At 37.4% G+C, this 13,411-nt stretch overlaps 1 protein-coding gene across 1 annotated transcript; it reads right to left on the bottom strand.

Moving 5' to 3' along the window:
• Window positions 1-74: 74 nt before the first annotated feature.
• dpep1 (dipeptidase 1) lies at window positions 75-11,239 on the bottom strand. Its single transcript, XM_023287608.3, has 10 exons — window positions 10,891-11,239; window positions 10,513-10,639; window positions 9,245-9,377; window positions 8,995-9,145; window positions 7,164-7,233; window positions 4,955-5,131; window positions 3,807-3,891; window positions 3,609-3,684; window positions 3,093-3,228; window positions 75-1,327 (listed from the first exon to the last, which is right to left on the bottom strand). Exons 1-10 carry the CDS (start codon window positions 11,013-11,015, stop codon window positions 1,157-1,159), a joined length of 1,251 nt encoding a protein of 416 aa, XP_023143376.2. The 5' UTR covers window positions 11,016-11,239; the 3' UTR covers window positions 75-1,156.
• Window positions 11,240-13,411: the final 2,172 nt, after the last annotated feature.

Here is a 13,411-nt window from a genome sequence, read left to right on the forward strand (position 1 = left end):
GCTTCTGCCATCTTCTCTGTGAAGAAGAGCATGTGAATGACTGAGTGTTTACATGAAGAAGACAATTCCCAACATTTTCTTCTCATACAAAAATGCTTTTTATTTATGGTATGTGCTTGTTATATTGTCCACAAATTCCACTTTTCCAAGTCATATATTGACATCTGTAAACTTTTTTGTTTTATTTTTTATCATGACATTGATTCAGAATCTGTAAAAAATAGACAAATATGTACATATTTTACATTTTTAGATTCCACTTTGTTATCATGAATTTTGACTTAGAAGAGACTTGTCACATAGCTTTTTGTAATTTCTTTGCGAATTATCACTGTACTATGTCATTAGGGTGACAGCAAAGTAATATAACCAAATACATAGATCTTTTGGGACAGTGAGATTTTTTCTGGTGGGAAATTTTCATGCCTTAACACATATTTAATGCTAATCTAAAATTTCATAGATACAATTTTAAATATCCATAGTTTAGGATTTAAAAAAGTCTTGAGCATGTCAGAGATAGTCGCCCCGATGATGTGAGATAGAATGACCCACGTTCAGTAATGTGGTGTCTCACTCAGAAGTGTTACCTTCTCAGAACACTAGATGGTGCTTTTCTCTTACAAATATGTTCTACTCTGAGAAACCGTCTGTACTGAGGTTCAGGAATATTGTATTTGTTCATTTTGATTACACCTGTGTGACTTTGCTATTGTTATTTATTTTATTGAACAAAGTAAAGCACTGAGAACAACTTCTGTTTCACAATACTGATCACCATACATAAACTTTTTCCCACTGCAGCTTTAATAACAGTGGATAAAACAGGCATGAGTTGAAATTTTGACTCAGGTTTAACTAAACTCAGCTTTGACATGATAATCATTGCTTCACTGTCTTTGTCATTATGTTAACTAGTACATTGTTGCAAGTTATTGATCATTAAATCAATCATTAAATCCACAGCAGAAATAGGCTGTTTAATGCAATGTAAACTGCAGCTATTTTATATTTCTTAGAGCACAGGACATATTTGTTGGAAATCTGACATTTAAAACAATGGTTTTCAGACTGCAATATTATGAATGATCAAACTCCTTACAGTCATAAATACATACATACAGTCAGTCGCATTGATCAGCAGCATATTCAGCTGTTAATGGACCAACATCTGCAGAGCCAGTGTGAGCAGGAGGGTCAGTGCGCTGACTGAACGAACAGCTCCAGCATCGTCGGTGTAACCGTAGCTTGTCCTGCACGGGTTCTGCACATCCTCATATGCAATTGGAACATCATCTGGTTTTAAGCCTTTCAGATTGTCACGAACCTGACACACAAACAGAAGAATGTCAGGCATTAGACTGAAAAACACTGACAGCTGTATGTTCATTCATTCGCAGAGCCTGTCTGCAATTCAAGCAATGCTCCATTCAGTGGTTAATGACTTATGCTTCATCATAGTCCACAGGTTCTTGTTGGGGTTTAAGTCAGGACTACGAGGTGACTAGTGGAAAATCTGAATTCTAGCCTGATTTAGCCATTTCTTTACCATTTTGATGTGTGTTTGGGGTCATTGTCTTGTTGGAACACCCAACTACATCCATGACCCAACCTTCTGGCTGATGATTTTAGGTTTTTCCCGAACAATATGGAGATAATCCTCCTTTTTTTAATTATTTCATTGTCTTTGTCTAAAGTATCAGTTCTGTTGGCAGCAGAACTGCTCCAGAGCATAATACTGCCACCACCATGCTTGACAGTAGTTTTGGTGTTCTTGGGGTTAAAGGCCTCAGTTGTTTCAGCTGACCACAGAACCTCCCTTCAGAAGGCCTTTTCTTTGTCCATGTGCGCAGCAGCAAACTTAAGTTGAGCCTTAATAGAATACAATTTTTTAAATTTTCATTGCAAATTTGCAATGAAATCAAATTAAATCAAATTAAATTGAAGTGCTGTTTCTAGAGGAAGGGGTTCCTACTTGAATGGCAGCCTATCAGCCCCTAGCAATGTAAAACATGCTTGTGGAAACTGACACCTGTGTTCTAGCAGCTTCTAATTCATTGCAGACCAGCTTTTTAGTGATTCTTGGTTGACTTTCGACTATCCTGACTAACTGTCTCTCAGCAGCAGGTGACAGTTTGCATTTTCTCCCTTATCGTAGCAGTGATACAACTACGCCATGCACTTTATACTTACAACTGTTTGCACCGGCAATTTTGGGATCTGTAGCTGCTTTAAATGGTTCAAGTGAATTTCTCACTTTCCTCAGATTTTCCCACTGAAGTGTTTGTACCTGAGTCTAATGAGTCACTCAGATTGGCCCTATTTAAACTGGCTCAGAGGAGTCAGCAGCTGTAGTCAATAATAATCACTCATGAGAAGTTACAAGGCCATGCCAAGAAGAACATTTAGTTAACACAACTTTCTACATGACCAAAGCAGATAATTCAAGTTGCTGTATGTATAATTTTGACTCAGCAGATTTTGTCATTTTTTCCAGAAAACCTATATTAAATCTATGAAAAAACATGATTTTTTTGTTAGTTTGCTTGTTTGTTTGTTTTTTGTGCAAAGGCACATGGTTTTTAATCATTCCAACGTAGAACATTTCAGAGTTATAGGAGTCACTGAAAACCCAACTCTCATGATATAGTTCTTGTTCAGTTAGGACTGAGCCAGGGTAGCTGTCTGCCCCTGTTTCAAGACTCTATTACAAGCCAAGTTCACCCACTGCTAACTTGTATTTCATATTTATCATATAGATATAAGAGTGGTATCAATCTTCTCTTTTTGGACTCTTGTAGAGAAAATAAGCAAGAGAGTTTCATAAAAGGCAAGAAATGAAACACATTTTTTTTTTTTTAAGATGTAGTTAATGTTCTGTTACTTTTCACCTTCACATTACCACCTCTGCAATCACACAACTTCTTTGAGTTTTCCAGTGATGTGAACATTAACAGGTCATGAAGATCTCTCCTCTATATTCTTTACATTCTCTAAAATCCATCTCATGTGACTTAAGAGCCCGTTCACATGGTGCTTCCAGCATAACCAGAAACATGCGCAGAGTTCAGTTGTGTGTGTTCATTCCTCACCCTCTCAACCCCTTCGAAAACCCGGAGCAGGTTATTTCCAAGAGCAGCTTTGACTTCTTCATCAGTCCATCCTCTCCTCAGTAGTTCAACCACCAAGTTGGGAACCTTGGACACGTCCTCCAAACCTTCAGGTAGTCTGAGACAGTGACATGCAGAAAAGATGACTGTACTTCCTACCAGTTACTCCTAACTATCATGTCAGGTCTCATGGTTTATTAGTTTGCTGCTCTTTCACCTCAGCTACTTCAAGGTTTCCAAGCAACTCAATATATATTTGAAGACTCAAAATTTGGTCATAAATTTTAATGGTTTCTTTCTAAGATTAAATATCCATTGCTAAAAGAGCAACAGCAAGTGTGACTCCAAAGTTTTGGAGAACACTGCTATTTATTAAAAGTCTGACAGACAAAAAACTCCTTCAATGTGCTTCATCAACACTGCTTATGGATCCAATGGCTCACAATACAAAGCTGGGGTTTTTGTCTGTCAGTTAATACTGGAATCACTAAAACTCACCTGGTAACTCCATCATAATCTCCACCAAAACCAATGATATCTGCTCCGGCCACTTTCTTTATATAGTCAAAGTGATCTGCAATGAAAGCAGTAAGCGTAACAATAAAGTGGACACACATGGAGGTCTTTTAGAAAGATGATAAATGTTAACGTTTCACCAGCTTTACAGCAGTGGTTGTGGTCATAACAGGAATGTACCTGCAACATCTGAGAGGTTAGCAGTCTTACTGCAGGTCACATAGTCGTTGTAGAAGTTCACCATCACGACTCCCTTTTTTTCTCTCTGGAGACACAGATGTTACATAACAGTCAAACACTTGGTGACCCCGAAACTCCATTCTATAGGATGAAAGGAGACATGTCCTTTCTGCTATGTTAGGCAATGAAAGTGCACAAAAGGAACAGGAAAAGACGTGATCCAGGCCAGAAGATGCATTCAGACTCCCTATAATCCATACGAGGTTGTTGACCTCTAATCTATTTCAGTGGTTTTCCTCTGGCTGTAACTCTGCTGCTTTATCTGTTATTGAACAGTGGTGCACAGTAACTCTTCTCTTGATTTATTGACTTCAACCGAGAAATTTCTGTTGTACATAAATCAGCTAAATTGTACCAATTTGCAAGCACTTGCAACTTGCCAGGGTCATAAAAAGCCTTTATGAGTGTGTTATCTGAGTAACAAGCAGGACAGGGAAGTTTTATTTTCAAAACATTTAACAGCGCCAGTAGACTGGTCATTTCACAGCAGTCAGGATATTCATTATTGCTTTCTGTTTTTGTGTATTCAAATCATTTCCAACATCCAGAATGTAAAGAACAATTAAGCACAAAATTATTCATGCAGTTTGATTTATAGTAACCTATTTTCTGAACAATAGTTTTTTTCTGGCTGGAAATGATATATATAAGAGAGAAAAGACAGTTGTGTTAGAGACTCTAATGATTAATTTGAACAATTTTTACATTTTTTTATACTTTTACTGAATTATGTTATTGGACTTTTTCTTTTCCAATAACCATCTCATCAGATTTATCTGTTCACCATCCGTGGAAGGCTTGACCCCTTGGCTGGGGGACTAAACTACCCAACTGCACATAAGATAATTTAAAATTTGCTTCACGTCAAGGAGCAACAACAAGGAAATGCAGCTTACGCAGTAACAACAATCTAATAATGGCATATAATGTCACACCCGGGGGCAATTTTTCTGCATCACAAGCACTTCTGAGACATTTAATGTATTTTTTTACTGAAATAGGATTTTAAATACGAGACATCTTCCACCACTGCACAGTGTGGAGTTGTCCTGGTGTCTCTTTCATTTTTGCCTCATACACAGACTCACCACTCTCTTGAGAACCTCATCTGGGACGTTTCTCTTGTGTGGACAGACGCCGTATGCAGAGGAATGGCTGAAGATAACTGGAGCTTGGGACATGTCCAGAACCTGGTTCATTACTGTTACAGTCACATGAGCCAGATCGATCAGCATCCCCAAACGGTTCATTTCCAAAATTAGTTGCTGTTGGAGGAAAGCGCAACAATTATTTTTATGAGCAACTGAAAACATTGGCATACAATATCAAACCTAATTAAAATGTTTATCTAATTTCTCCTGTCATTTTTCATATTTTATCCACTTCACATTAAAGCCTTATAATCTGCTTTCACTTTGACATTAAAGAGTCTTTTTCTGTTGAAAGAAAATGTAAAATCTAATGAGTCAGAGTGCTGAAGTTGCGCTTTTGTAATTGGTTTTAGCTGTTTCATATCACTGGCACATCTTCTAGTCATATTCAAACGAGTACCTTTACTACCCTGCTGATGATCTAAAGTTAAAGTTAAAGTTAAAGTTAGTTTATTTATATAGCACATTTCAACAACAAGGTGATTCAAAGTGCTTCACAAGGACATTAAAACAGCAGATGAAAACACAATTATAAAAAGAAAGAAAACATTTATAAAATCATTAAGAAGGTCATTAAAATTTAAGGATACAGAAGAGTAAAAGAATCAAAGAATCAAAAACAGAAGTAATCTAATGCTATCAAACTCGCTCCAAATTCATAATGTTATTAAAGTCTCATCTTATCTTGCTAATCTCATAATGACATACAAATCATTTGGTATTCTAAGTGAGCTCTCTGCTTTTTTCATTGTAGTTGTTGCCTCTTGGGTCAGTTCTGCATAGACATGATGTGTCGTTTCATTTTTACGCAGATGACTGCCAAATTTATTTGCCTTTGAAACAGTCCAAGTCCCTCCTTGAATGCTTTGAAGAAGTAAAATTGTGGATGGCTTACAATTTTTTGCATTTCAATGAGCATAAAACTGAGGTTTTGCTGTTTTCTCCCAATGACTCTACTTGGGTGGTCAAAGCTGAGCTCGGCTCTTTAACCCAAGTCATAAGCCCTGTTGTAACGAATCTGGGTGTAAAGATGGACTCTGTTTTTAAATTAGATACCCAGATCAGTGCTGTTGTGAAATCAAGTTTTTATCATTTGAGGCAACTTGCCAAAGTGAAGCCTTTTTTTTATCTCGTCACAACTTTGAAATTTTGATCCATGCTTTTATTACCACTCTAGATTATTGCAACGCGCTTTACTCAGGACTCAGCAAAACTTCAATGTCAAGACTTCAACTGGTTCAGAACGCTGCTGCTCGCCTTTTAACGGGGTCGCGAAAATATAACCACATAACTCCCATCCTCCAATCCTTCCACTGGCTCCCCGTCCACCTCCGTATCGATTTCAAACTTCTTTTATTTGTTTTTAAATGCCTCCATGGTTGGTCCCCCCTGTACCTGTGTGATCTGCTTGTTTCCTGCAACCCTTCTTGCTCACTGAGGTCGGCAGATCAAGCTCTGCTCATGGTGCCCATGACAAAAAAGAAACTGAGAGGTTATCGTGCTTTTTCTGTGGCTGCTCCTAAACTGTGGAATGAGCTCCCACTAAATATCAGACAGGCTGATTCCCTCCCTATTTTTAAATATCTTTTAAAAACACATTTTTTTAACTTGACGTATGGCTCAGCTTAGAGCTGACTTTTACTGTACAACCTGTGTCTTATGTCTTATTTTTGTATTGTTTATTTATTTATTCATTTATTTATTTATTTATTTGTTTTTTAATGTGTACAGCACTTTGGTCGACAGTGTTGTTTTAAAGTGCTTTAGAAATAAAGTTGGATTGGATTGGATTAGACGAGAGCCATTTCTCACACATCTTTTAATCTTTTGCAATCCATTTAACTTTCTTTGATGTAAGTGTCCCTTACAAAAGTTTTATTCACTGTTGTAATACAATAAAACATAACTGAATACTTTTTATAGGCACAATATCAATCTGTCTCACAGGAGGAACATAGTGCAAACACAAAAAGACACATTTGCACAAGAGAAGGACATTCTTATTATAGCACATGTTGACAGCACTATTTAGTCATTTCTGTAACAAAGGGAATCCAGATAACTTGCACTTGATGTAAAATTGCACAAAAGTATATTTTTTACACGTTAAATACATGATTTGCCAGTGCCTGCTTGTACGACTGACCTTGCCAAATAGAGACAGGCCATTGTGTTCAGATGGCTCAGATCCAGTGTCAACAAGCCAGTTATCCGCCCTGATAAGAGAAAGTTTCCATTAAAAAGTCAAACTGGAATTGAAATTAAAAATTCAACAATGATCCTGAGATCACATTCTAGCTTGAGAACTACTGTTAAGTATTCTTTAACATTTTATCATTGAGTAAATTTGGTGATTCAAACTTTATACGGTGCTTTGTGATGTGATCTTACAGACACACAACATGAACACATTCTGACCTCACACAGACCAAAGTAGGAGACAGGTAAAAGAGATGCATGTATGATAGAAATATGTATACACAACTAAGAGCAATCCAACTAGTCACAACGCCACTAGTAAAGCAATTTATGAATGCAGAAACATTATTTCTAGGAGATGGCATGGCGCTCAAAGTTTCCTCTAGTCAGCTACTTTCAGCAGCGTAATCACTGTTAGCTGCAACCGTTTAACTCAAAAATAGCAGCCACCTCAGTGTACCAACTCAGATCTCTAGAGAATTTAATATTGTTGCCTGGAAACCACAGCAGGCCTGCAGGAATCCCCCGTACTCTCCACAACACAACCTCAACTGATGGTAATGCACCACACAGACATGGTTGAACTCAGTTAATAAATGCCTAAAGGAAAGTATTCTTCCCAATGGTGTGAAAATGAGCCACAGGAAGCTACTGTATGTGTCTAACATCTGTTCACCTCGTGCATTTGTTTTATTATTGGTCCTTCACGTAATGTTTATGTTGTCAAAAGTGTGATACAGACGCAAATGTGCACAAAGGTGGAATGTAATATATTCAAATACTCCACTTAGGTACAAACTTGAAGTACTTGTACTGTACTTATGCTTAATTACTTATTGTACACATGTATTTTCATCTTTTATTTTTTACATTTTTAAATTGCATTATTATTACTGGATGTAATGTTGCCATGTCTTTGCTCTATACTTTGTCCCTATACTTCCCTGCTCATTTCGCCCTCTACTTTTACAAACCTTCCAGGGCCTGCTGCAGAGAAACAGCCCCACATTATGACAATGCCACCATTATGCTTGAAAAGAGTCTTTTCTTTTCTTTTCTTTTTTCTTTTCTTTTCGTAAAGTCTTGTCAATAAGCAAAATTATATTGAGGATAATTCAATGTTGAGAAGCAATAAAAGGAGAATACTTTAAAGGGGATGAATACTTTTTATAGGCATTTGTAGCTTTCATTGTAGGTACATCATTAGCTAGCAGAAAAGTTAGATTTCTATTGTTACATGTATATTATGTTTAGCTTAGACTATGTGAACCATTATTGAACAGGTTTTTTAAAAATCATACAACAAATCATACAATAATAAACTGTCCATACTTTTTCTGTTTTATGCTGTAGATATACCATTATATAATGTTAAATGTCCATATTTATAATACATTAATGAACAAATAACTAAAGAATAAATAATAAATATTCTATTATTTATGCCATACATACCCTATTCAAAAAGCAAATATTGTTCTGTTTTATTGTTGTTGTTACTGTTAGTACACAATTGGAGAGCAGAAAATGTTTTATTTTTCACTACAGATATAATTTTTGTCCCCATAAAGATATCATTAAAATACAGAAATGTCTTGTTTCTTTGTTTGTTTGTTTGCTTTCCTACAGGATAATGTAAATCTGGGTGATGAACTGCCAGTGCTTTCTTGTTTTTTTTATTTTACAGATTTATTTTTTAGGCTACAGTACTATTTCACACCACTCTGTACTGATTAATATAGTTGATGCTGTAAATCAGCTGTACAGTTGGCTCTTACCAGGGTGTGTTGCAGGAGTGTGTGAGTGTGAGGTATCGGACCCCCAGCTGGTACATGGTGCGCAGGGTTCCCAGACTGCTGTCGATGGAGTGACCGCCCTCCACCCCGATCAGACTGGCTACCTTGTTCATTGCGAAGGCATCCCTGATTTCTGTGCAGACGTAAGAGCTCATGTGTGATACAGGCAGGAAGCAAAAGCAGGTTGGATCAAAGGCATTTAAATGTCTGGAATTACATCAAAATGTCTCACCTTTGCTACTGCTGGCAAACATGAAGGTTTCTGGGTATTTCTCACACATCCTGTGCACCACATCTATCTGCTCCAGCGTTTGTCTGACAGCATCTTTGTACTGAGTGTCACATGGCACATAGGCTGACCAGAACTGAGAGAGGAACAAAGGATAATGTATAAATTATCGGCACCACTGTGTGCCCTTTGATATTAGCGCTCTTTTTCCACTACTTAAAATTTGTATGCTCATGTATACTTGTGCCTGACTGCATAGAACTGGTGATATGGTAAAATGTGACCAGGGATAGTTGTGAGCCATTAAAAACTGAGCCTGAATAAATTCAAAAAATCTGGGCATCTATTTGGCAAATATCCAGTCAGCCAGCTGATAGCAGATAGAGGTCTACAGGGAGGTAAAAGTATTCAAATCCTTTACTTGTCTTTACTCTGTCTATTTGTCTGCTTTCCTCAAACCTGTTTTTTTTTTTTTTTTTTTTTTGTTATTTGTTGCAGCGGCACGTCAAAAAATGTATGCTTAAATTGGGTATACAGACAACTGTATCATCTGCATACAAATGAATCTGTCATGGCCCCTCCCTTGTCTGGGCGGCGCCCCTGGCCCTCTGACGATCCAGGCCAATCGGACACAGCTGCTGAGGGAACGCAGCTGTGCCGAATCATTAGTCAGCAGCAGTCAAAACCAGACTCACCCCACCAGCCACTGCTGGTTCATTGTCTCTGCTGACTCCCCGCCAGCCGCTAGCTTCTTCTAATTAATTGTTGGTTTAAAAAGACAGAAAATGAACAGATTCTAAAATTACGTCTTTTGATCCACCTTTTGCAAGCCTTTGGCACAAAATCAATTATCTTCATCCTATAATGTTTCATTAAAACTAAAAATGAAGACTTAGAAGGTACAAGTGCTTATAAAGTGATTAAAATATTATTAGATCCGATATTTTGGCAGATATACTGTACGCTGCTCAAGCTGATATCCTCATAAGAAAGCTTGTGCAATTATGTGCATTGCAATACATTTAAACTACACAAACCAAGTCTATAAAAACATAAATACACAAATTTGTAGAAAGGCAAGGACAGAGGGAGATTGGGGCCAGGTTCAGCCGGTCAGCTTGGCTTTTTACATATAAACAATCTGCAAGAAAGCAATAGTCCCACCAGTTTGCCCAGCTGTTCTGGAAGACATGCTTGCCAACAGAAGCCTTGATCCTGGAAAGATGGCTTCATTTAATATCCCAGTACTGTACATTCTGTTCTTTACATACCTGTGCACTGAGCCGTCCTTCCTTGATCTTAGGGATGTTGGTGTGTGTTGTTGACAGTGTGTGAAGATCCACTTTGTTCAGCTCATTGTTGAACTGCTTGCGAAACTGCCAAGGCAGGTCATTATGGCTGAAAAAAAGAGTAGTAAGCTAAAGTAAGTCAACTAAATCTAGAGTCTCAAAGTGTTTTATTTCCTAACGTACATCAACTGTAATGTGACAGCAGGAAGGAAACCTGCCTGTTTTGCAGGATGAGAACTAGAAATTCCTTCCATATGCGGACTTCCAGAACAGAATGTAAAATCTTTACTGCTATTGCTGTAAAGCAGCAGATAACATGCAAAGCATTTTTTATTTGATGTAAAAGAGGTTTTCTCTTACCCATCGATGAGCGGCGTCTCAGACATCAGCCTTAAAGCTCTGGTCATGAGATCCTCAGCAGAGTTGACGGCGCAAGAGCTGATCCACAGCACCACACATGAAGCCAAGACCACCTTGGTCAACATTTCCTAAACTTTTACACACTGTCAAATGCACTGCTCTTCTTTTCCCTTGTGTCTCTAAACTTTTCCCCAAAGATAAGTTTATTCTCGTTGGTCTCTCTTTAATCTTGAAGGATGAAAATATATCTTTCTCAGTTGTCAGTCTTTAATTTCACGTGGTTTTCTGCCTGTCTCTGTTGGTTTTGCCTCTGAATGTCAGCTCTGATCATCGCTCCTCCTCTATCTTGAATCTGGTTCTCATTACAGCGTCAGCTGTCATAAATGCAGCCTAAACCTTCTTTCAGTGGTTGGTCAGGACATGCTGGTTAATGTATAATGTGCCTTTTGACAGATTTTCTAAAGTTCACAATGTATGCTTTGGACAATTTTATCTCAAAGTTTTATTTTGTCATTCATGTGGCCTTGAAACTCAGTGGGAACATTTTCCAGAACTACAAACCAGTTTAATTATCCTCTCTGTGTAAAAGAATGTGTAAATGACTGTTTTTATGTAGAGGAAAATTCCTAATACAAACTAAAACTTAGTAGGCTTGAATGATAGAATGAAGAGATCTCAAACAATAAGGCTGCACACTGAGAGTGTAAATGCTTCTTTAATGTTGTTCACAAATTCCATGAAAAGGCTACAACCAACAATTAACCAATTCTATTTGGAAACACTGTCTGTGCAGACAGAACCTGACAGAACTTCTTCACATGTTGCTGACATTTATCACTGATATTTCCCTCCATTGCACATCTTTTTCCACATTTTCTTTGCTATAATATTGATAGTGTTAATGACTGTGAGGATGCTTACTCTTACTGTTGTTGACTTTTTTTTTCTTCCTCAAACTCTCCCTCACCTTTCACCCCGTTCTGGCACAATTCCATATTAACCATAAAAGTACATATAAAATCACACATAAGTCACATCTCACTTTATGATCTCCCCTGTATGACCTTTGACTGATTGCAAGAACAAGTTGTTCCTCCTACCTGTAAATTCCTGTACTTTCAGTTAAATGCACTTTAGCAGAGCCACATCAAACTACTAATTCAAATTACCCTAAAAACCAAACCTTCTTAGAAGCAAACCGTTGCTGTTGTAAAGGTCCCATACGGTAAAAATCCATTTTATTGTGTTTTTTATGTCTTAAAACCTTGGAGATCTAAAATAAAAGCTGTGACAACATAAAGATTTTAGTACTGCCATTACTCTAACCCCGCCTCAGATAAATGGCTTCCAAGTTTTCCAGGCCAGTCATATTTAATTTCTATGTAGAAATTAAAGAACCAATAGTTGTTCAGCTAAAGATCTGCATAATCATTCAACCACACTGCCTGCAGCTTCCAAATGAGCCACGCAGAAAAAGCAGTCCACCAAGTTCATTTACTTTCTTGAACAAATTAAACCAAACGTTCTGCTATCGGCGGCAAGAGTGAACACACAGCTCTTTATGCACGACCAACTTCAACTTCAGCTTTATTGTCATTCAGCAATGTACGTGGTACAAGTTAAACGGAATGATGTTTCTCTCATCCATTTCTCAGTGCAGAAATAAAAGTGTTCATACTATAAAAAAAATGAAGAATAAATATAAGGTAAATTAAAAAAGACTAAATTAAAAAACACAAGCGTGCATCAGAATTATACTCGCTACTGGGGTGACAATGGGTGAAAATAATCCGACTGCAGTAATCGGTTATTATGCACAGTATAATGTACATGAGTCCTGAATGATCAGTTATTGTACATAGTATAGTGGAGGTGACAATTCTACATGGTATAGGATATAATTCTACATAGTGCAGCGTAAGTGGTAGCTATACATGGTATAGAACATAAATATCTGATACAGTGTAAATAATAATGCAGAGCAAGTGCTTATTAACATGGTAGGTATGTAATCACACATAGAACAGTGAAACAAAGTCTGTAGTAATTGTGTACACAATATAATGTAGATATATAATGTGCATTGTGTGTATTTTTGAGTTTGGAGGTGATGGGTGTGTATGCGGGTCTATGTGTGTTGTAGCCACAGGGCGTCCAACAGTCTGATTGCCAGCATCCAAGAAAATAAGGCCTACTGGATTACTTTCATATTTGGTGTTAATGTTTCAACAACAATAAGAAAATTCTCTTTCATTCCTTTTCTAAAATAGTTTTTCATCGTTAACTCTAACGCTAATGAAAAGAAACAACCAGAGGCTGACAGTGGATCATGCAACAGGAGTGAAGCATAAGCTTTACAGTGAGACTGAAGGAATCATTACCACTTGGTGAGCTGCTATGATGACGTGATGCAACTGATATTCGGACAACAGATATGATCTGATCGAAATTGCACTTGTTTATGATTCAAACTGGGATGACATCTCTATACAACAAGAGAGTTATGAGGTGACAATTCCAA

The sequence above is a fragment of the Amphiprion ocellaris genome, chromosome 1 (genome assembly GCF_022539595.1).
Source record: "Amphiprion ocellaris isolate individual 3 ecotype Okinawa chromosome 1, ASM2253959v1, whole genome shotgun sequence".
NCBI lineage: Eukaryota > Metazoa > Chordata > Actinopteri > Pomacentridae > Amphiprion > Amphiprion ocellaris.

What these genes read in the sequence shown, in the direction of transcription:
- dpep1 (XM_023287608.3), bottom strand. Translation starts at nt 11,015, where the DNA reads ATGTTGACCAAGGTGGTCTTGGCTTCATGTGTGGTGCTGTGGATCAGC. An exon ending in GAGACGCCGCTCATCGATGG is followed by an intron (nt 10,640 to 10,890) that starts GTAAGAGAAAAC and finishes TCTTTTTTTCAG; the next exon opens with CCATAATGACCTGCCTTGGC. An exon ending in ATGAGGTTCTCAAGAGAGTG is followed by an intron (nt 3,892 to 4,954) that starts GTGAGTCTGTGT and finishes CTGTGTCTCCAG; the next exon opens with AGAGAAAAAAAGGGAGTCGT.